This window comes from Pipistrellus hanaki, assembly GCF_964339955.1.
Source record: "Pipistrellus hanaki genome assembly, chromosome: 12".
Taxonomy (NCBI): Eukaryota; Metazoa; Chordata; class Mammalia; order Chiroptera; family Vespertilionidae; genus Pipistrellus; species Pipistrellus hanaki.
Window position 1 is genome coordinate 1775130 of NC_140514.1, and position 24550 is coordinate 1799679.

Below are 24550 nucleotides of genomic sequence, written 5' to 3' on the forward strand. Positions count from 1 at the left end.
AACAATTTGCATATTAAGCTTTTATTATATAGGAGAATTGTCTCCTTTTATGGGTGAGCACACTGAGGTTCTCAGAGATGGAATGATTTGACTAACCTCAGAAAGCTAACTCTGGCCTGGCTGGGCAAAGAAATTGGATCTACTCCAGGGCTACTGACAATGCTTCACAAACTGTCATCAAAATAACAAGAACAATACAAATATTTTCTTACCAACTGGACTTCGCCAAAAGCACCTCTTCCAATAACTTTTACAACCTCATAGTCTTCTGCCTTCATCTGCAAACCTCTGATTTTTTTCACAATTTTCTCATCTATAATAAAAAGGTCACCATATTTGTAATATTAATCATCATATTTATAAACAATACTTTAAAATAATCAGCATATTTGTACACAAATTTTTATTCCAAGAAATCTGGCTTAGCTTTCATCTATATCTGTCAGTTTTTTATTCCAAGAAATCTGGCTTAGCTTTCATCTATATCTGTCAGTTTTTAAAGGTTGCTATTTAAAAATCTAAGATATAGTAAATTAACTTCACATCAAAGAATCAAAACACTGCGGTTTATTAACATATATAAACAAACACTACTACTACCAAAAAGTAGCAGCTAAGCTATTCTGTTTCTGACTGTTGCTTGGCAAGTGAGATGACAGCTGAAACAGTGATGACCCGGGCGGTTCTGAGTGCACTCTAAGTCATGGAAGAAAGTTGCTATAAGATTACTTGCAGGGCTAATCTTAGTAATGAATTTTTGGAAGCCTACTTCTTTAGTAACCACATATTATAGATATGGTAACTATAGACAAGATTGTGTGTGGAATTAGGAAAACAGTCCAGTCTCTGACAATTCCAAATTAAAAAGCTTATTGTGTTGATATAAAGTATGTATTATTTAAAAATTTCTTCTTCTTAGAATTCAACTTCATTTACACCTTCCCGGCAACATCAATACCAACAAATATTAAAAGTTACCACATATATGGCAATAATTGTTATTACATTATCTTTCACTAACTAGATTGAAATGTCTATATTCATGCAAACATAAAGCTCATTAAGTCTTCCGGATAGTGTAAAGGTCTTAGTGTTGTTAATATTAATTTAAAACTTCTCTTGGAACTGCCATAAATAACCTGTCCTGAAACCACTAGTCTTACTAATTTATACAAAATCTTGAACTCTACCTACATTATATGCTACAATTGGTTCTGCAGTTTTGCTTTAAAAATAAAGAATATTAATATTTAGCCCAGCCAGTGTGGTTCAGTGGCTTAACATCGATTCTCGGTCAGGGCACATGCCCAGCTTTCGGGCTCGATCCTCAGTGTGGGGTGTGCAGGAGGCAGCCAATCAATGATTCTCTCTCATCATTGATGTTTCTCTCCCTCTCTTCCTCTCTAAATCAATAAAAGTATATTAAATAAAGGGTAAGCTAAGAATTACCTAAGTTTAATAAGTTAATAAGTTTATGAATTTTAATAATATTAATCAAACAAATTTCTCATCAAAGTATAATCATGGTATCAAATATGAAGTTTAACATACTTACATCTATTTAAGAAATTATCTATATTCTTGTTTTTCCTCAAAGCAGGAAAATCCAAATCAAGGACCAAGGAATTTAAGCCATCCTATTTAACAAAAAATTTAAAAAGGAAAAAGAAAATTGTTACAATTCCCAAGCATTTAATAAAAAAGGTCTTTACATTTTATCATAATGTTATTCTCACTGAGTAAATGTCAACCCATTTTGATATGAAACTGCCAAGTGGATCAATATCTAACACTTTTAACTGATTTCCTAACTTTGTCAGACTATTAAGATTGACCCTATCATGTTTTCCTTTGTTCTTTTAGCCAATAGAATCAGTCATTTTAAAATAGGCACCCATTATTACTTTTGTTGGTTAGATATCTTCTTTTCTCTCTTCAAATGCCCAGTAAAATTTCACCAAGCTTTTGACTTTAAGAAATACACCCAGACTAAGGAAGTTGCCATTCACTCAACAATCATTAATTGTGTGCCTAGTGCAAAGAATAGAAAATTCAAAAATAAATACGTCACTAACTATCCTTACGTCCAGGAAACTCAGCCTCAAAACTAAATTTCCCATAAAAATATGAAAACAGGGTGATTCATTTTTCAGATTTCTATTTTCTTTTTTGAGTTTTTTATATTTTTCAGACTTTCTACAAGGATGCATTAAATTGCCCGATCATCGTGGCTCAGTGGTTGATTGTTGACCTATTAACCAGGAGGTCACAGTGGTTCCCAGTCAAGGCACATGCCCAGGTTGCATGCTCAATCAAAGTGTGGGGCATGAGAGGCTGCCGATCAATGATTCTCTCTCCTCACTGATGTTTCTATTTCTCCCTCTCCCATCCTCTCTGAAATCAATAAAAACATATTTTTTAAAACGCATTAAATTTATAATCAAAATAGGAAAAAGTGTATACATATAACTTGGTGGGAGTGAAAAATACTAAGAAACAAATTACTCAGTGGATGTGTTTGTGTAGGAAATCATGTTTCTAAAGCACTATCATATATACTGTCTCATCCTCAAGTAACTCTGAGGAGGGCAGGATAAAATATTCTCATTTTAAAAATAAACAAAGTTTATTTACTGATGAACAAAAATAGATCCAGAGACAGAGAAACATCAATCAGAACGTCAAGCCTCAGGGAAGGTAAGGGACTGTGGGGGTAAGGAAGGGAGATCAACCAAAGGACTTACATGCATGCATATAAGCCTAATCAATGGACACAGACAACAGGGGGACGGGGGCATGAATGGGAGGTGGGGGTTAATGGGGAATAAGGACACATACCGTGTTTCCCCGAAAATAAGACATCCTCCGAAAATAAGACCTAGTGCATGGAAAGATAAGACATCCCCTAAAAATAAGACCTAGCGCAACTTTGGGAGGAAAAAATTAATATAAGACACTGTCTTATTTTCGGGGAAACAGGGTATGTAATACCTTAATCAATAAAGAAATTTTAAAAATAAATAAATAAAATAAAGAAATTTAAAAAATAAAAATAAACAAAGTAAGGCTTAGAATAAGTGAGTTAGACTTGCCCAAGATCATGCTATTAGGAAAGGACTCGCAGGATACTACCTAACTCTTAAAACAGGGGTCCTCAAACTTTTTAAAGTGGGGGCCAGATCACGGTCCCTCAGAGAGCTGGAGGGCCGGACTATATGAACTACTAATTCCTACTGTAACACCTCGGCTGCGCTCACTGCCCAAAAAACCTGGCGGGCCGGATCAGACTCCTCTGCGGGCCGCATGTGGCCCGCGGGCCGCAGTTTGAAGACCCCTGTCTTAAAAGGTCCAATATACTTCATTCATCTCCCTAGTCTCCATGACCCGACTGACACCAATGGGAACTTGGAAGGGTAAAGAAGGAAGCTGGAGGATTGCAGGGGGAAAAACAGCAATAAAGAGACCTTTTAGGGATATAAGTAGGGGAAAACTCACATATAAAACTTAGAAAGGTAACTTGGGTCTTTAAGTTACTAATTTTAGAAGAATTGCATATACTATATATATTTTAATTGATTTCAGAGATGAAGAAAGGAGAGAGATATATAAACAACAATGATGAGAGAGAATCATGGATAGGTTGTCTCCTACAAGCCCCCTACTGGGGATGGAGCCCACAACCCTGGCATGTGCTCTTGACCGGAATCGAACCTGGGGCCCTTCTGTCCGTAGGTTGACACTATCCACTGAGCCAATCCAGCTAGGAATGCACACAGTATATTTTACTATTCAGTTATACTTCACAAATTTTGATATTTTAAAAAGTTTAGCCGGGACCGGTTTGGCTCAGTGGATAGAGCGTCGGCCCGCGGACTGAAAGGTCCCGGGTTCGATTCCGGGCAAGGGCATGTACCTTGGTTGGGGGCACATCCCCAGTAGGGGGTGTGCAAGAGGCAGCTGATCGATGATTCTCTCTCATCGATGTTTCTAACTCTCTCTCTCTCTCTTCCTCTCTGTGAAAAATCAATAAAATATATTTTTTTAAAAAAGTTTAAAATGTAAAATCCAAAACACTTGTTTTTAGACTAGAGGGCCAGTGTATGAAAATGCATGCACTGGAGGGGAGGGGGCCCTTCAGCTCGCCTGCCCCCTCTCACAGGGACGGAAGGCAACCTGGTAATCAGGAGAAAGAGACGCCATCACACCTCTGCTGCTGCCACTGCTGGCAGCGCAAGCTTCGGCCAGCCCTGGTTACTTGAGCCTAGGTGGCCCTGGGCGGCTGCTATCCGAGGCTTGCCTGCACCTCAGGCCGGCCCTGGGAGGCTGGGGGGCTGAGGCAACTAAGCACTGCCATCTTTGAGGGTGGGCAGTCAATTAATATATTCCCTCATTTTGGGCTGTGGGTGCCGCCATCTTTGAGGACAGGGCAGTCAATTAGCATACTCCCTCTTTATTGGTTGTGGGTGCCACCATCTTTGCAACAGTGTGAGGATCAATTAGCATCTTAACCTCTTTATTAGATAGGAAGATATATCCATATTTATACTCTGAATTTAATTTTCAAATCAAAGAAAGGTGCTTTCATGTGAAAAATATTCTTCTATGCCTCCATTAATCTCCAAAGGAAGAAAAATTTAAATAGATAAGACATAAGCTATTATTATAAGAATTAATATTAATAAAATTACATGACCTCAGTATTTTGATATTACAATAATGACATAGTTCACCGGCATCTTTTTATTAAGCCAAGGGTTTCAACATCAATATTCTAAGTTTATTGGTGGCAAGGTTTTTTTATATTGTGCTCCATCAAAGAGGCACTCCAGGGAAGACTGGATTACTTAAAAGGAAAATTTTGGAGCCAAAGAGGGGTTAAAAAAGAAGAAGAAAACTGGCTTTAACTGCAAAGTCTATTAGTAAGAAAGGATGATGCCAACATTTGCTTATTATCTCTGTGTGTGGGGAGGGAGGAAGCCCTGGACAACAGAGCTGTTCCAGGTGTTTTTTTTATTTGAAAGTAAAATAAACAGACAAACAAAGTTTTGTCTACTTGTGCTTTGTTTAGAGAAGGCAAAACAACTTGGTTACATTTCCACTCCATGACAAAAAAAGTCCTCCAAACCAGTTTCCAGTCAATTGTTCAGATAATTAAACCAACAGAACCTTCTCTTTCACTTTATAACTGAAGTCTGCCCATGTGATTTCCACCCACCAACAACCTAATTGTAGAAAATCATGTTCCCCAAGTTATGAAGTTAAGTTTCAAGTTTTTCTACAAAGAGTCCCTAAAATAAGATCAATCACTCAATAAATTTTGGTTATTATTATTTCCATTATTTTCAATATTACCTAAATGCAAACTTTGCATTTAAGGATTAAGTAATTAAAGAGATGTAGAGTTTAAAGGGGTTTTAAATTTAACTTGAACATCTAAACCTATCAGCACATCTTTGATACTAACAGATGAGGCCAAAAACCATTTCCTCACTAATTTAATGTGTTCCATAAAGAAAACTATTTTACTTCTTAAGTTTTTAGTCTCAATATCTTTACCACAGTGCTAGTCTGGCAACTAATCAAGTACTGTTTATGAAGCCAAATGAAATAAAGGTAAGTCTGAAAAGTACTAGTTGCTACCTCCTTTTGTTATAAATGTACTTAGATTGTAACCAATTTTTAAAACTCTTTTCAATCTTACTTCAGTTTTATATAGCTTGAAATTTTATTTCAGCCAATTGAAATCTGGGAGAGATTGCATACAACACATAAGCATTTCGAGGAACATTATTTACAATAGCAAAAATTCAAAACAACCTAAAAATCTTAAAAAATACAGTAAAATCTAAGTGGACAAGATCTAAAGTATTAGAGAACACACCTTAATAAATTCTTTAAAAAATATTTCATGTAAAATTTACAACTCTCCTTATCTCTACTGAAACGGCCTATTTTAAATTCCTATAAAGATCGCAATAAAGATTCAAGTTTTGAGCAGAAGCAACATTTGAGAACTCTGGAGAAAGAAGGGGGAACATATGATTTGTAAGATGCAAAGAACAGTGATATCTTAATATTTAATATTATGGACACTCACTCCTGTGGTCCAACCTGCATAATGTCAATTTTCAACATTCTACTCATTGATAATCACCTTCTTATCTTTGCAGCTCACTCTCATTAATACTTCAACTCCAACTATCACTTTTTTTTTTTACGTATTGTATATTTTATTGATTTTTTTTTTTTTTTTTTTTTTTACAGAGAGGATAGGAGAGGGATAGAGTTAGAAACATCAATCAGCTGCCTCCTGCACACCCCTACTGGGGATGTGTCTGCAACCAAAGTACATGCCCTTGACCGGAATTAACCTGGGCCCTTTTAGTCCCCAAGCCAACACTCTATCTACTGAGCCAAACCGGTTTTGGCTCCAACAATCTCTTGACTCACCAGGAACTTTCAATCCAAACCTTATCATTTTCCAGTCTCTTACCATTCCCTCCTATGTTCTCTTTTTAAAAAAATATGTTTTTATTGATTTTAGAGAGGAAGGGAGAAGAAGAGAGAGAGAGAAACATCCATTGGCTGCCTCCTGCACACTCGTTACTAGAGATGGAGCCCGCAGCCTGGGCATGTGCCCTGACAACATGGGTGTGTGTCCTGACAACCTGGGCATGTGCCCTGACAACGAGGGTATGTGTCCTGACCAGGAAACGAACCAGTGACCTCTTGAATCCTGGGTCGACACTCAACCACTGAGCCACAGTAAATGTCTGGCTGTAAAGTAAACCACCAGTCAAGTCCGGCTGCTTTACTCTTTATACACTTAGATTCCAGTATATCATAACAATCACTGCCCTGCACTTACTCTTTTGTTCTTCTCACTTAATCAAACTCTTCTGAAAAAGCACATCACTGGTTAAATTATCTTTCTATTTCTACTCAGTATTTGAACCTCCTAGAGCTAAATCTGACTTAAGAAAAGCACAGAACCATGTTCAAGTGACCCTTAGCTGGCTGCCAATCCTAGACTACTTACCTGGCCCATTTTTTCTCCCATTCTCCTCAAATATCAAAAATCTCCTCTCCTAATCTCATTCTCAGCTATAGTCCTGACTTCTTATCTCATTAAGAACATGTACAAGTTCTCATCACCAAATCTGTCTAAATCCCTGCATCTGTATCCATATATTCTACTTTCTTTCTTCCTATTATATTTTAGTACTAGCCACAAGCAATGTCTCAATCTCTACACTGAACCTCTCCTCCCCTCTTGCCTATTAAAAGACAACACTACAGCAATTCTGTTCCCCCACCATAGCCATCCATCATCACCTCATCTCTTAATTCTCTCTCTCTCTCTACATGATTACTGTCATCGGCATGTTATTTTTCTTACCCTAAAAAAAATAAAATCCTTTGATTCTACCTCCCATACAGCTATCATATCATTTCTCCCTTCCCCTTCATAGGGAAATTCCTTGAAAGAGATTATCTATACTGTTTTTAGCTTTTTCTCCTCCTATCTCATTAGAACTAACTGCAATCAGTTTTCCCCCTTCCCCACCACCATATCCATAACCAAACTATCTAACTGTTCTTCTCAAGTCTACCAGTGACTTACCTCCACATTACAAAACCAATTATTATTTCTTGGTCCACATTTTACTTGACCTATAAACATTTTTGAACAATCAATCCTTCACTATCTACTTCTTGAAAATCTTTCTTCAGTTGACTTTGATGACAATGCATTCACATGATTTGCCATCTTCCAGTCTTTGCTGGTTTTCTCCTCAATCCTTGGGCCTCTTCTCTTTCAAATCCACTCATTCCATAAGAAATCCGATCTTGTCTCTAAGTGCTGATGGCTTCCAAATTCATTATCTCTATCCCAAATACCTAAAATCCTGAATTCTAGACCCTATCTCCACTTGCCCATGTGCCATCCAGCTTATCTCAATGTCTAATAAATATTTCAAATGCTGATGTCCAAAACTGTTCCCTACCCATTTCCACTGTAACCACTTCATCCTTCAGTCTTCCACATCTCAGTACTGGCAATTTCATCCTTCCAAACACTCAGGCCAACATTTCTAGGATCAACCTTGACATTTTCTCTCCCTCAGGAACTTAAATCCAAGCACCTACAAATCCTGCGAGCATTCTCTTCAAAATAAATTCAGAACTCCACCAGTTTTCACTGCCCTCGCTACCACCATCCTAGTTCAAGACGTCATCATTTTACTTGAATTACTGCAAAAGCCTACTACCATGTCTCCCTACTTGCAGCTTGCCCTTCCCTTCCCCTTCAGATTCTTTTCAAAGCACAGGGATGATCCTGTCACTCCTCTTTCAAAACCTCCAATGGCTTTCACATCATTGAAGGTAAAGCAGAAATCCCCAGCTATAACCTAGGAGGCTCTTTAAGATCAGCCCTTACCCACTTAACTCTCAACCCCCACCCCCTATTACTTTCTCATTCATAGTGCTCTAACTACACTGGACTTCCAAATGTTTTAAAATCTCAACAGCAGGCCTACACAAGGAGTAAGTGGGAACGGAGTAGGAAGGTAACTCAGTAGCAGCCTTCCAAGAAGAGACATCTGAGCAGCATCACAGTTCTATGTGGCTGGGAGTTGGCTATAATGGAGGAAATGAGCAAATTAGTAGCTGATGCCAACTCTTACTACTGGGAGAAGTACAAATATGGGTGGGTGGAGCTATGATGAACACATGGTGTTGGCCTGAAATTGGAGGTATCAGTCTAAATTTATGGTTTTAAATATATAAAGATATAGATATTTAGGTGTAGGTTCCTGTGTGGGTCTAAGTACAGAGACACTCCAACAACAGTGAACCCACCTAGCACCCAGATTGTGGTTGGGTTTTGCTTGTTTGTTTTTAAACCACTAAGAGAAATTAGGGCTCCTTGGAGAAAAGCCAATTCCAGAACTGAACAGGAAAACCTATAGCATCTTGTGCCCAAAGTTAAGGAGGTGCATGGGAGATAAAAAGACATAGAACTACACATATACAGTGCATCAATGCCAATATCCTGATTTTGATTATGTACTATATTTAAGTAAGATATAGCATTGGAAGAAATTGGGGGTAGGGTACACAGGACTATTCTGTATTGTTTTTGCAACTTCCTATGAACTTATAATTATTTCAAGATAAAAGTTTTCTTAAAAAGTAAAGTACACAAAGGTTGATGGCAACATGTCAAAAGGACATACAAATACAAGCCAGCTTGAAAGGTCTCTCAGTGGCAAATTTGGGACAATTTGAGTATTAAAATAAATAATGATAGTAATGGAATATAACCCACTGAATAAAACAAGAATTCCTGATGTAAATGAATTTGTTAATTAATTCTCTTTCTTACAGTAAAATGTCAATAAATGTAGAAGGAATAATGAGTCAAAATATCACCATTTGTCAACCATCTTGGTAAAAATTAATTTAGTTGAAAAATATCAATGGATACTTAAACTAGTGGGTAAAAGTATGAATAGAAAAACAATTTTACATAGTCTCAAAGTAACCCCCCACAAAAATACTTATTAATTACAAAGAAAGAGGAGGAATAATAGACACTTCGTAGACATCACCTTTAATTAAGTAATCGAAGTTAACACTACCTAATGAAGTAAACTATATGCCACCAAATAGGATTCATTAAAAGTGTATCACTTCTGTGAAATTGAAGCCCAAACCACATTATTTTGGGCCTAATCATCAAGCAACATTAAACAAACCCAAACTAAGGGATATTCTACAAAATGAGTGGCTTCAAAATTGTGAACAGCATGAACAACTGAAGGAGATTAAAGAGATGGATGCAATGCATGATCCTGGATTAGATATTTTTGACAAAACGTGAATGAGGTCTTTAAGCAAAGTATATACAGAATTTTAAAAAAACTTTCCAATGAAAAGTTGGGTTTTGCTTGTTTGTTTTTAAATCACGTCAAGGTATGTTCCTGATTCAGGGCCTTTTAATTTACTACTTCCTTCTGTCTGAAATGCTCACATCTATGGATCTGTACAGCTAGCACTCCTACTTCCTCCATGTCTTTACTTAAGTCACCTTTTCAGGAATAACTTAATATCTTAACTGTGAACGCCTTTAGAGTCACAGCTTTCTTTTTTATTTTTTCCCCCTCTTTACCATAAATCATCATCTTACATAAGTTAACTTTTTTTTATTATTATTATTCTTCAGCTCCCCTTTAAAATGTAAACTGATGGAGGGAGTTTTTGTTCACTGCTACATTCCCAGGGTCTAATCCAGGGCTGGAACCAGGGCCTGGCATGCGGTAATTGCTAAATAAATATTTATTAAGTGACCATGTACACAAAGTACTTGGAACACAAAGGACTTAAGGCTCAATTACAAAGTAAGTTCACTTTCCAATCATAGCAAGGGAATATTGAAACAGGTAAAAAGAACTCTACCGTTAATTGATGGCTCTGGGACATCAGGCCAACAAATGTCTCCAGCATAAATGAATGAGCTAATGTCTCTGGCTCCAAGGAGCTTAGTACAAACCCATTTCCAGTAGAAAGCAAAACGGTAACACTGCAGCCAGCTAATAAAACAAGAAAATATCTATCAGCAGCATGTGAGAAGCGCAGTAGAAACAACCCAAATGCTGACAAATAAGAATTAACTGTATCAGACTTGACGGAAAAATACTGATACACAGAGAAAGCAAATTTTCTCCAGGAAAAAAGGATAAAGTAATTCAAATAACGTCGGTGGTGTAAACCAAGGAACATATAATTGAGGTCTCATATTTTACTACCCCATTTCCTTGAAAAACTGCTGAGAATGTAATTAAAGATAACCACAATGATCTCAAGTAATGTGTTGAAAACATACTAAATAGGTCATATTTAAGAAAGAAGTATAATCCAAAAGTATGCAGAATGATCTTATGGTTTCTACACATGAAGTGGCCAAACAGCAGTATCTCATTTTATAAATGCTTTTTTCTCCTATGCCACCAGATAATACAATTGACCTTCCTTTCTTACATAATTGTAACAAAATGTCAGGCAATATTACCTTAAAAGAAATTTCTATAAGCAAACATTTATAAATCTAGCATGCCTTTTTTGCAACAATCCTGCAATGTTGTAATATTTTCTCTGTTTACTGATCCTATTGAGGTTAAGAAGTTATGTAAGCAGTAGTGGTGGTAGAGTTCATATTCCACTTCAAGTCTTTCTAACTCCAAATCACACTGAGTTTTCTCACTGAGCCGTGAGTTTTCTAATGCCTTTGTTTTAAATCTTTATTCTTGAGATACCTTCTGATTGATAAATTAATCTCTTTACTTAGAGTGCTCTATACAGGTGACTAAATTAATTGATTCAGGGTACTTATTTTTGTGTGCTCATTAATAAGAAGAATGAGAAGTTAAACTTATAAATCTGCAAAGTTGAAAACCACCATTAACCCTAGGCTCGATGATGGCTATACTGGAGACTTCACCCTAGCCTTTGCTTAAGTCTTTTAACTGTGCTAGCATCCTTCATCAATGGAGATTTAGTTTTAGGTATGATTAGTTTTTTATTGATTTCAGAGAAGGAAAGGGAGAGACAGAAACATCAATGCTGAGAGAATCAGAGATTGACTGCCTCCTACATGCCCGCCAATGGGGATGAACCTTCATCCAGGCATGTGACCTGACAAGGAACGGAGCAGTTGACTTCCTGGTTCATAGGTGGATGCTGGCCATACTTGGTATGATTAGTTTTAACTTGTGCTGAGGATCTGAGGAAATGAGCTTGATTCTTCTAGTCAATTCTAAATCTCTTAATGCATTAAGAAATTTTGATGTATTTTGGGAGGTTATTCTTATTATTTTGTTTAGCCTACTCTTACTGTTTTGTAATGACATAACTCCAGTAACAGGATAAACATCACACCCTAGAAGCATAATAGTACCAAGAATTAAAGTACATAATCACATAAAATCGCATAAAAAATTCCTCTTGGAGGAATTTAATTTTTATACTCAGTTATGGCAAAATAATTTTAAAGCCTGGGTGTTTTAGAACCTGTTTTACCTGTTATCTCGTAAGTGAAATGAGGACTGATTCATACCTGGAAAGAGAAATTCACTGGTGGGAGAGACAGATGCCAGAACCATTGAGAATAAGTCCTCGTTTGTGTAACCTTTTAGAGTTTGTCGAGTCTTTCCTTTTTTTGGAGCACAGGAAATTAAATACTAAGGAAGAACTTGCCATTCCCAGTTGGTCACGTGTTCACTATGCTACTTTTATTATTTTATAAATTTAGCATGCTTTTTTTATTTAGTGACAATGTATGGATATAAATTTAACAAGGAAAATCATTTAAACCTGGTAATATTATATATACAATTGTTGTATAAATTCTGAATTTTCTTGAGCTTTAAAACATATCTACTGCCTCCCTTCTCACCAACCTTTGATAATGAATATATGTTGTATTTTTTTTTCCTCTCTGCTTTTACAGTACTTATCCACTTTTCTACTTTTTAAGTTTGACTGTTACCAGTTGAGGGTAGTTGTATTCCAGTAAATTTTTTAAAAAAGAGAGCTGTTTCAGAATGTATCGAAATATACCTCTGCCCAATATTGTAGCTGTTAGCTACACGTGGCTAAGATAATTAAAATAATTACGATAAAATAAGTTTAGTTTTTCAGTTGCACTAGCCTTTTGACTTCAAATGCTCAATAGTCACATGTGACTAGGAGCTACCATATTGGACAACACAGAAATAGCACAACTGCTGAGTATCTGAAATGCAGCAATCAGATTGCAACCCGAATAAGGTACCAGGTTGTAATCACTACGTGTCTATTATATACAACATATGATTCTTGTTATATTTTTGCTGATAAGGGGACTGAGCTGAAGCTAGAAAGAATTGATATTTCTTTCTGGGGTAATTTGGTTATTGGTTTTTGTTTGTTTTAGATGAGGCCTTTGAACAAGTTTAGCAAGATGAGAAAGAATCAGAATTAAGGGAAAGATGAAAGACAAACAGACAAAGCATAGTTGGAGAATCAGCTTGAGACAAAAATATGGGATCTCATCCACTGAAACAGAAGGAAAAGGAAGAACAAATGGTACAGAAGAGATAAACTGGTGAGTCAAGTAACAGGAAATTTAAGGGATCTCTTTTTGATGGCTTCTATTTTCTCATGAAATAGAAATACCATCTGTGGAGAATACTTTATTTCTGAAGTTTAAAGAAAGAAAAGAATGTTTAAAATAACCCCAATAGAAATAATGGATATATATAGCATTGTGTAAATTCTTTCAGCTCCTGCAAGAACTGAAGACCATGAGTTTGAAGCACCACTAATCTGGGTAGTACTTGTGTGCTTTCTCTCCATTAGTACCCAACAAACACCTCTTATGTAGGCCAGCGAGACAAACTGATCCAAATCTAGATTTTGCCGATGCATACGATAGAAATTAAATAGGGTAAGAAAACTTTCCGGAGTCAGCCAGTGCCTAGAGAAGTCTGGCAAGAGGTAGGAAGTGATGGACAAGGAATTCTTGCCTGTTTACACAGGAAGCATTTGTTGGACAGAGGTATCAAAGAACTACATATCTCAAAAAGCATCAATGAATAGGTTCAGAAAAAAGAATGGTGTCAGGAGCAGAATGTTTAATAATCTCAAAGGTAAAGATGATTTTGGGTGAGATCCGAGTAGCTTCATGGAAGTAAATGAATTACGTGCAGATAAAAACCACCAGAGACGAGAAGACTGTGAAGCCAAGGTCCTAGGTACTCTGTTAACATAAGCAATGAATTCACCGGGAATGGTGGCATAACCTTGAATAGGAAGAAACACACACTGCCAGAAGCCCGTGTCTTCAACGAGCAAGACATGTATATTCCAACTACCGGGGACTCCACAGGAATGTTAACAGAAGGTTTACTGGCACAGGCACCACGGTGCACAGTAAGAGAGAAGCCCCCTCGTACCCTTTCCTGCCTGAGATAGGTCTGCAGAGAGGAAAAGGCGGCCCAAGTGCCACTACAGAGGCTTCCCCTCGGGAGAAAGGTAGGTGTCATTTAAGCAAAAATAAAGTAACATTCAGGGAAGAGAAGACACAATTATGTTAGCCTCAGATCAGGGTGAGAGATGTTTGGAAAAGGGGAAGAATAGGTGGGGAACAAGAGTAAGATGAGAGGAGCATTAACCTGTTAACTGAGCGGGACGTATAAATACGTCAAACGTAAACAATATCGGGTATGGGTAGGACGTATGAATACGTCCTTGAAATATATGTTGCGCCCTGAAACGGGTGGGATGTATATTTCCGAACAACAAAGGTATTAGTCATCCATATATGTCTCGACATGAATTTAAGACATGGAGGTAATCAGTATAATTTCGCTATTGAGAGTGGTGGACGTGATCTGGGTGAGCAGTGACGGGTACATACTTACACTTACCTACCTATTTTCGTATTATATGTTATTTACTTATATTTTTTATATCTCCAACCTTTATATAATAGAAAACATATAAAATTGATCCAATCATCAATAATTTGTCAGAAAAGTTTAAAAGTTTTTATGTATGTGAACGAGAAATATGCATAGATGAATCTCTTTTATTATGGAAAGGGAATTTATCTTGGAAACAATATATATCTACAAAAAGAGCTAGATTTGGAATGAAGTTGTTTATTTTGAGTGAAAACCAATCTGGATACGTACAAAATATAATTTTATACACAGGCAAGGACACAAATTATGGTTCGAACTACCCACAAGAAAAACAATCAACAAGAATTGTTTTGGAGTTAACACATGACTTACTGAATAAAGGGTATAGGATTTACTTAGATAATTTCTATACGTCAATTCATTTGGCTGAACTCTTGTGTCAAAACAATACAGACATTGGTGGAACAATGAGGATAAACAGAGTCGGAATCCCCAGTGAAATATAAACAAAAAAATTACAGAAAAATGAACATATGTAAGAATCAAAGACAAACTTATGGTTTTAAAATGGAAGGATAAAAAAGACGTATTGATGCTCAGTTCTTTTCATAATGACGAAAAGACAATGATTGAAAAGAGAGGAAGAAGGCAAGAAAAACCGAATGTTGTCCTGGATTATAACAAGAATATGGGCGGCGTAGATTTGGGAGATGGAGTTATGGTGGCCTACACGGCTGCCCGTAATAGGGTAAAAAAATTTTATAAAAATTTTTTCTACGATTAATTGATATGTGCTGCTTCAATGCATATATTATATACAAAAAAGATAAAGGTCATTTGGATCGATTACACTTTTTGATAGAGGGTGTAGAGAAATTGGTAGATAACAACATAGTGAAAACCCACCCAAAGACATCAACAAGCAGCTCTACATCTACCATCACACTTAGTTGAAAGGCATTTTCCAGAACAAATGAAAAGCGATATAGGAAAAACTAAATCCAGGAAATGCCGAGTTTGCTACAAAAAAGGTGTTAGGAAAGAATCTACATACTGGTGTCCGGTATTGTAAGGTAGCACTACGTATCAACAATTGTTTTAAAATATATCACACGGAAGTTGAGTTTTTAATTTTTACATCTATATTTCAATTTTTTAAACTCAATATTTCTATTTTATTTGTGTGCTTTTGTTTATTGTTCTGTAATTGTTAACTTTTTTATATTTTTTATTGTGTACAGAAATAAAAATATATATATTTTTTGTAATCTTTATAATTGTTGGTAAAATTTATAATTTTTTAATTCGATGTTTCTATTTTTTTGTTGGTATTCTTTTCTATTTGTTCGTAATTTTGTATTTTCCTTTGTGCTTTATATATAAATAAATAAAAATATATATATTTCATTTATTTTAAGTATAAATTAAAAATATGATAATATAAAATTACGTCCGCTGGGCGTGACGTACTGACACGTCCTAGTGAAAGAGTATGCGCCCGTTGTATGTTGCGGAATTAAAAAGGGAACTCCCCGGTTAACTTAAGGGCTTGTATCCTGGGCAGGAAAAGGCAGCAATGCAATGAGATTGGTGAGGTCGCTTCCCGTGAAGGGGGCTAGTGGACAGGTTTCCAGAGTTCCCTGGGAGAAAGAGAAGCCCTCTCAGGAGTCAGCCAGGGCCTGGGGCCATTAGGATTAGAAGACTCACACCTCTTTGGAAGGAGCCCAATGAAGTCTGAATGGATTGTGCTGGCTGAAGTCTACATGCTAAGGCCACCCAGCAAAAGCCTCATTTGTTAACCCTAGTCTGTAAGAACTAAAAAATGCTCACCATCTATCTAAAATTGTAGAAACAACATTTGTTCTTGACCCTAAGTGACCCAGTTTGGAACTTTGCTATGTTTTGTAACGCCTCGGATGGTGTGGCAAAGAAATAAAAACATCTCATAACTAAATAAGACATTCCTCCTTTAGACTTGATTCCTCATTTGTAAAATGAAAGAATAGAACTAGAACTACCACCATTAAGTTAAGAGCCAACCTTCTCCCTCCCCAAAAAAGGAGGCAACAAACTACATATAGACATCTAGCTGGAAATCATCTAACTGGGCAAGACGGAACAGCCCCCATCAGCCCTGATTGCCGGCCTGGCCAAGGGACCCCACCCATGCACGAATTTGTATACCAGGCCTACAGTAAGTAAGTAATCATAATACAATATTCACATATATGCACAAAAATATTTACAATTATGTTCACTGCAGCAATGTTTATAACAAAAAAACAACAACAAATTGAATGCCAATCAATATTGTTATATTATGGTAAGTCCAGATAATGGAACACTCCACAGCCCTTAAAAACAACTAGGTGAATTATAATGTCTAACTGGACAACCTCAAAAATAAATTTAAAAAGCAAATACACATACACAAAAACAAATACAATAGATATGGTATATTTGCATTTTGGTATTTAAAAAAAGAGCCTACAGATATTATTTTTTATATGCAATAAAAATGAGTATCATTACGTTGTTATATAGAAAAGGGAAAGTGGTACACTACAGATTACAAAGTGCTTGTCGCCAAAGATGGACATGGAGAGAGGGCTGAGAAAAGAACTTACATGTTATGTACATTTCTGTAACTTATAATTTTTTAAATAGGCATGTATTACTTTTGTAACTTAAAGCAGGAAGTTTGTTTTTTGCAGGCTGACAAAGCAGAGGAGAGAGATCATTTCAGATGGAGACAAAGCAAAGATGCATGGTGTTCAGTTCTAAGCCAGCGGATGTCTGCCTCTCCCCTGGTCCTGCTCACTCTCTGTTCACATCTCTGAAACAGCCCCTATCCCCCAAGGCCCATCATTCACAAGCCATAACCCACCAAGACGGTGCCCTGCTATTTTCTCCCGATCCTAAGGGTCTTTCAAAAAAAAACCCCAACGCCTTCCGTTATCTCTAATGAAGGAGACAGAGAGAGGCATGTAAGCATAGACAAACCACAAAAGAGAAAGTAGTCTCCACTGACGTCTCTATTCTAAAAACCACTGAACTACATTTTTTTAAAATAGTAGATAAGATGCATTTCTTAACTCATAAACGCCACAACAGGAAAAGTGTGTATCACTAACAGTGGCTACCAATGGGCTTCTCCCCATAGTCATTTTAATTATACTGGTACGAATCCAGTTTTCCTTAGCCTATAGAGTGCAAAGTCTAATCCCATGAGGATTTTAATGGTTGGCAACAGACCTAAGATGAGAAACATCGACCAGTTGCCTTCCTAAGACCCAGCTCTGTTACCAAATCCTAAACTCTAAAATCAGCTTTAAAATTACACGATCCAAGAAATCTAAAGTTACTGATTACTGCAAAGGCCATCAATGCAGACCGATCATACCACATACGATATTTGTATATATTTTCCTACATGATAAAACTACAATTGCCCTGGTATGCCTAAGGACCAAATCTGTATCAGAGGTAAGACAGTGTAACATAAGCAGTTTGTATCTTCCAAACTATTCTTCATAGTTGTTCCAAACTTACCTTTCTTACTAAATGTAGGACAAAAGTTGCTTAATTCAGCCGTAGATAAGAACAGTTGATACAACCCAAGTGTTCCTTCAAGCCTTATATGAAACATGATGATTAACATTTTTGCAAGTTAATGATGCAAAGGTTTAAAAGTTCTTTGTGACTTTTCCTTATATTTATACACTAGAGGCCCGGTGCACAAAATTCGTGCCCTTGGGGGGGAGAGTATCCCTCAGCCCAGCCTGCACTCTCTCCAATCTGGGACCCCTAGAGGGATATCCAACTGCCTGTTTAGGCCTGATCCCACCGGGCAGTCGGACATCCCTCTCACAATCCAGGACTGCTGGCTCCCAACTGCTCACCTGACTGCCTTCCTGATTGCCCCTAACCACTTCTGCCTGCCAGCCTGATGACCCCCTAACCACTCCCATGCCAGCCTGGTCACCCCTAACTGCCCTCCCCTGAAGGGTATATCGCCTTCCAACTGCCCTCCCTTGCTTGCCTGATCACCCACAACTGCCCTCTCTTGCAGGCCTGGTCCCTCCCAACTGCCCTCCCCTGCTGGTCATCTTGTGGTGGCCATCTTGTGTCCATATGGGGGCAGGATCTTTGACCACATGGGGGCAGCCATCTTATGTGTTGGAGTGATGGTCAATCTGCATATTACTCTTTTATTAGATAGGATAGAGGCGTGGTGCATGGGTGGGGGCCAGCTGGTTTGCCCTGAAGGGTGTCCCAGATCAGGGTGGGGGTTCCCTTGGGGCGTGGGGCAGCCTGGGTAAGGGGTGTGGTGGTTTGCAGGCCAGCTACCACCCCTATCTCTCCTCCCCTCTTCCCCCCCCACAACCCAAACAGAGGCCCTGGTATCTGGAATTTATTTACCTTCTACAATTGAAACCTTGTAGCCTGGAATGGAGCCAAGCCTTCTGCTTACTCCCTGTCTGCCGCCATTTCTGTTTGGATTTGTTTACCTTCTATAATTGAAACTTGGTAGCCTTGAGTGGAGGCCTAAGCCGACCAGGGCAGGCGGAAAGCTTGGCTTCTTCCATTGCCAGAGAAACCCAAGCCTTCCTCCTGCTCTCTGTGGCCACAGCCATCTTGGATGTGGGTTAATTTGCATACTCGCTCTGATTGGCTGGTGAGTGGCTGGTAGATATAGTAGAGATATGGTCAATTTGCATATTGCTCTTTTATTAGATAAGATTAGGATTGCTAAAATTTTATATTAATAAGAATACCAGGTTCTGTTTTGATTGTTCAAAATTATGACTACTCAAAAAGAATAAACTTTGCTCTAGCTGGTTTGGCTCAGTGGATAGAGTGTTGGCCTGTGGTTCAATTCTGGACAGTGGGGGGCGTGTAGGAGACAGCCAGTCAATGACTCTCATCATTGATGTTTCTATTTCTTCCTCTCCCTTCCTCTCTGAAATCAATAAAAATGTATATTAAAAAAAAATAAATAAACTTTAGCTGGGAAGAAGTAACATTTGGAATGTAACAAAATAATCCAAAAAAATGAATGTAAACCAATATTCACCCAATGCAACTAATTATTCTCAGTGAACTAAAACATAAAAATGTCAAGTATGTGCCAAGCATCATGCCCCCTCTCTGAGGAAAAAAAAAGGTAACACCAGAAGCTTGACTCTGTCTGCAGGGGCCTTTTCAAAGGCACGTACGGGCAGATGCAGTGTATGCTGTTTGACAAGTACCGTAGGGAGTTAAATTCACCACATCATCTTGAAAAACAAAACTTCCCTATGCTAAAACTTGTAACAATCACCTCTTCCCAATCCACCCCCCAAAAAATTAGTCATCAACTTTTTAAAAATTTATTCAGAGTTTTACATTATGACTTTCCTCTAAAGGAAATTTCATAAGCTAATTTTGTACTAGAGTTTCCTTTTATTAGTTCTAAATTTAGTTTTTATTTGTATCATCCGTTGTTCTCCTATTATAGAAATGTCTCATATATGGAAAACAAATCTGTTTTCAACAATGTCTTCAATTTGTAATATTACAGCTTCCTATTTACAAAAATATATGGTTGCAGAAGAAATTGTGTTTTTTGTGGGTTTTTTTTTAAATATATTTTACTAACTTTTTACAGAGAGGAAGGGAGAGGGATACAGAGCTAGAAACATCGATGAGAAACATCGACCAGTTGCCTCCTGCACACCCCACATCAGGGATGTGCCCGCAACCAATGTACATGCCCCTGACCGGAATCGAACCCGGGACCCCTCAGTCCACATACCGACGCTCCATTCACTGAACCAAACCGGTTACAGCAGAAATTGTGTTTTAGAACTACCAGCAAACCCTTTCAGTGAGTTTTCTCATTCTTTTATAGTGTATCATCTTTCTTTTATGACTAAATTTTTCTTTAGCTTAAATATAACATTAACAAGGGGGGAGGGCAATGTTAAAATATGCACACAGATAATAATTTAATAAATAAATAAATAAATAAATAAATAAATAAAACATTAACAAAACATATACTCGAATTTTAAATGTTGCAGTCATAAATTATATATCCCATGTAAGCTATAGTCAGAAATAATGCCTTAGAATATTTTAATATGGACATGCCATCACAAATCATGAAGTATCAAGATTAAATTGCACCTTGTCAAATATTTTTAAACTAGAGGCCCCGGGCATGAAAATTCATGCACTGGAGCAGGGGTGGGGGAGGCGCCTGCCCCCTCTCAGTCCAGGAGGCGACCGACAATCAGGGGAAGGGGACATCCCCACTGCCGGCAGCTCAAGCCTTGGCCAGCCCTGATTACCTGAGCCTCAGGCAGCTGAGTGGTGGGGCAGCCGCCATCGGAGGCTTGCCTGCGCCATGGGCCAGCCTGAGCAGCTGGGGGGGTCGAGGGCAGGTCAGTCCCACCATGCGCCTGCTGCTCCCCACTCGCCCCTGATGGGGCGGAAAGGACTGGGGGACTCCATCTTTGTCACAGCATGATGGTCAATTTGCATACTCCCTCTTTATTAGATAGGATACTGGCACATCTTGTCACTGAAGTGTTATGGAATAGGGATTCTAATCACCGATTGTAAAATGTTTCTAAATCAGAAAAGCACTTCTAATGAAATGTTAGAATATGTAACAGTCTTCTAAAGATAACTGCAAAAGTTTATTAAGTCATTGAAAGAAAGGCCACCTAGTTTCAAATGTTTTCACATTTTAGTTACTTTTCTATTCAGCAATAATTTTTAAAAAATTGATACATTTAAAAAGATAAACTGTCACAAATCTATAAAGATCCTCTTACTATGTCATAAATATTGATTTGCCACAGTATATTCAATTTTATTAGCCACTAAATAAGCTCTTCAAAAAGTGAGTTGGTAAATATATTAAATATTTAAAAATACAAAAATTACAACTCATAACTATTATCACAAGAATTAAATGTACATTTTAATTTTCAAATTTCTAAAATATGTGCATACCCCTTACCCACCAAAATTAAGATGGCCGAAGTGCAGGAAATCTGACACACAAATACTTTAGAACAGTGTTTCCCAAACTTCTCTCATAATGAGAATCACCTGGTGGAGTTGTTAAAATACAGATTCCTGAATCCCAACTAAGTAGTGCTAAACTAGAATTTTTGGGAGCAAGGTAAAATTGTATATTTAAGTATATAAACTAGAATTTTTGGGAGCATACAGGTAAAATTGTATACTTAAGTATATAAACTTGAATTTTTGTATACAATTTTACCTGTATGCTCCCTAAAATTCTAGTTTAACACTTCTTAGTTGGGATTCAGGAATCTGTATTTTAACAACTCCACCAGGTGATTCTCATCATGAGAGAAGTTTGGGAAACACTGCTTTAGAAGATGAAAAATATGAATACTTTATTGCCTATAAATCGTTTGGTCATCTCTTAATTTTAAATGATGTGAAAAAAATAATTGCAGAGAATACATTTGTTAAGAAATCTAAAGTTTAGATTTAAACTCATTTAAAATTACATAATCATTAACATGCTACGATTATGTAATATAACCAAAAGCTTAAAAGCTGCTTTGAAAAAATTTCAAAATAGTTTAATATAAGGATTTTTGAAGACTTGACGCTTTTTGCTTGCTTTTAAAGACACCACAAAATAATTTTTGAATTATTTTATTATTTTTTAAAAACAGGCACAATAACATGTATACATATACCATCCTGCTTTAGATGCTATGCTCTGAAAGATAGTGCTTTTCTAAACTATATCAATTGTCAATGATTAAACACTGTCACTATTTTCCCATCACCATTTATTAAATGTGAAACAACAAAATTATATATTTCCAGGCCAATAAGTCTCTGCAGACTATATTTTTCACAGAAGGATAAAATGTAATAACATTTCTATATTGAAGTGTATATTGTATTTTATCACAATAAAAGTTTTTTCATTTCTATTTGATGTATATCTTGTCTGATTCCCTTTTCATAAAAGCTTGGCAAGTTAAATTTTCTTCTAAAATAAGAAAAAGCCTTGGTTTGATTCCTACTGAGCACTAAAAGAAGATATAAAATGTAACGACCCTTGGTAGTTCAGAAAATCCTGCATCTCTCCATATACAGTTCTTTTCCACATATACAATTCTGTGTGCCAAAGAGATCTCAAGTAATATTTGCTTTTGGTTTTCTCAGTCAGTTAGTACAACAAAGAAACAACACCTACAGGGTTTCCCAAACTGTGACCTGGGGATTACTGCATCAGAATCATCTGAGATGCTTGTTTAAATGCAAATTCCTGGCCCCACAGACCATCTGAATCACAAGATCTGACACCATTTCCACCATGCATCCTCAGCGTGATTCTGGCTTCATCCAAGCCTCAGTGCACCACAAAAATAGAGGGAAAAATGAGTGTTCTCCTTTCCTCAGATACATCTGGGATACCCCATCACCAATCTCTGAATTACAATACTGCACTCCTCAGCTCAGTGGTTCCCACACCTCCATGCACTTGAGAATCACCTGTGAAACTCTTAAAACTCCTAATCCCCAGGTCCATCCCATAGCACTTATATTAGAATGTCCGGGGGTGAAAGCCAGTCTTTAATATTTCTCAAAGATCTCCAGTTGAGACCTAAATATACCAAGGTTTGGAAATCACTGTCTAAATTACTAGATTAGCAGATATAGACTTTAAAAAATCTTAACTTAAAAAGAGCCAGAATATAAACTGCATTGGTATTAAACTACGTTTTTAAACACACACACACACACACACACACACACACACACACACACACGCAGTATTTTTTTTAAATATATTTTATTGATTTTTTAAAGAGAGGAAGGGAGAGAGATAGAGAGCTAGAAACGTCGATGAGAGAGAAACATCGACCAGCTGCCTCTTGCACACCCCCTACCGGGGATGTGCCCGAAACCAAGGTACATGCCCTTGACCGGAATCGAACACGGGACCCTTCAGTCCGCAGACCGATGCTCCACCACTGAGCCAAACCGGTTTCAGCCACAAATGTAACTTTATAATAAAGTGGTGAAACGTTTTTCAAAATCGTACTAATATTTAGACATTTAATACTTTAAATACTTTTCCGGAGGTTTCACATACAAAAACACATTTCACTAGATCTTGCAGGCCTCAAAGTTCATGACAACTGTTCTAGTGCATTTTTGTTTTAGAAAAATAAATATCACTACAACCAAAAATGTTTTTAGTTGTCTTTAAATACATTTAGGCATCTTAAATTTTAAAGGAATTATGTCCTAAAATTTCCTTTACTGCTCAGATGACTCATAAAAACCTACTTTTGCCACCACTGCATTTTAAATAAATAAGACTGCTAGTGCCCTGGCCAATGAATGTTTTTCTCTTACATCGATGTTCTCTCTCACACTGATATTTCTCACTCCCTCTCCCTCTCGCTCACTCCCTTCCCTCCCTTCTTCTTTTGCCCCCTCTCCCCACCCTCTTCCTTCCTTTCTCTCTAAAATCAATAAAACAAATCCTCAGGTGAGGTTTAGTTAAAACAAAACAAACTACAATGCTTGATAATATATGATAAATGTTCAAAAGTTCATTCATATTGACTTATACTTATACTTTTGACTTCTGATCAAAATCTCTCATGTCCTTTGGGGTTGGTTTTATTTTGAAATATTGTGTTATTATTAATAACAGCTACTATGCCACGTTAAAGAATTTCATCCTGTGAATACATCACTAACATTTCATCTGCTCTTACTCATGAAGTACGGTTTCAACACAGACATCATATAAAGAACTGGATATGTTTAATCAGAAGGAAAGTTAGGGGAGGAGGAAACAGATGACACATTATAAACAATAAAGGCTATACAGTCCACCTAAAACACTAAATAAAATTAGCTTACATCCTTTCCAAGACAAACTGTTTCAGCACAATCCAGAAAATATCCAAATCACAATTTGCTTTTCCTGCTTGACTTCCAATTAAATCTACACCCAAACCTACCCTCTCTGCATATACAGATGTTACTTATCTGTCTTCCTACAGGTAACAAATGAA

At 37.1% G+C, this 24550-nt stretch overlaps 1 protein-coding gene across 1 annotated transcript in view; it reads right to left on the reverse strand.

Moving 5' to 3' along the window:
* ROCK2 (Rho associated coiled-coil containing protein kinase 2) overlaps positions 1 to 24550 on the reverse strand; it is a 69302-nt gene that overhangs the window by 40687 nt on the left and 4065 nt on the right. The window contains exons 2-3 of the mRNA XM_084900120.1: positions 1556 to 1637; positions 213 to 313 (exon numbers count right to left, since the gene is read on the reverse strand). Of these exons, the coding sequence (XP_084756246.1) occupies positions 213 to 313; positions 1556 to 1637 (183 nt within the window). The remainder of the gene's footprint in view (positions 1 to 212; positions 314 to 1555; positions 1638 to 24550) is intronic.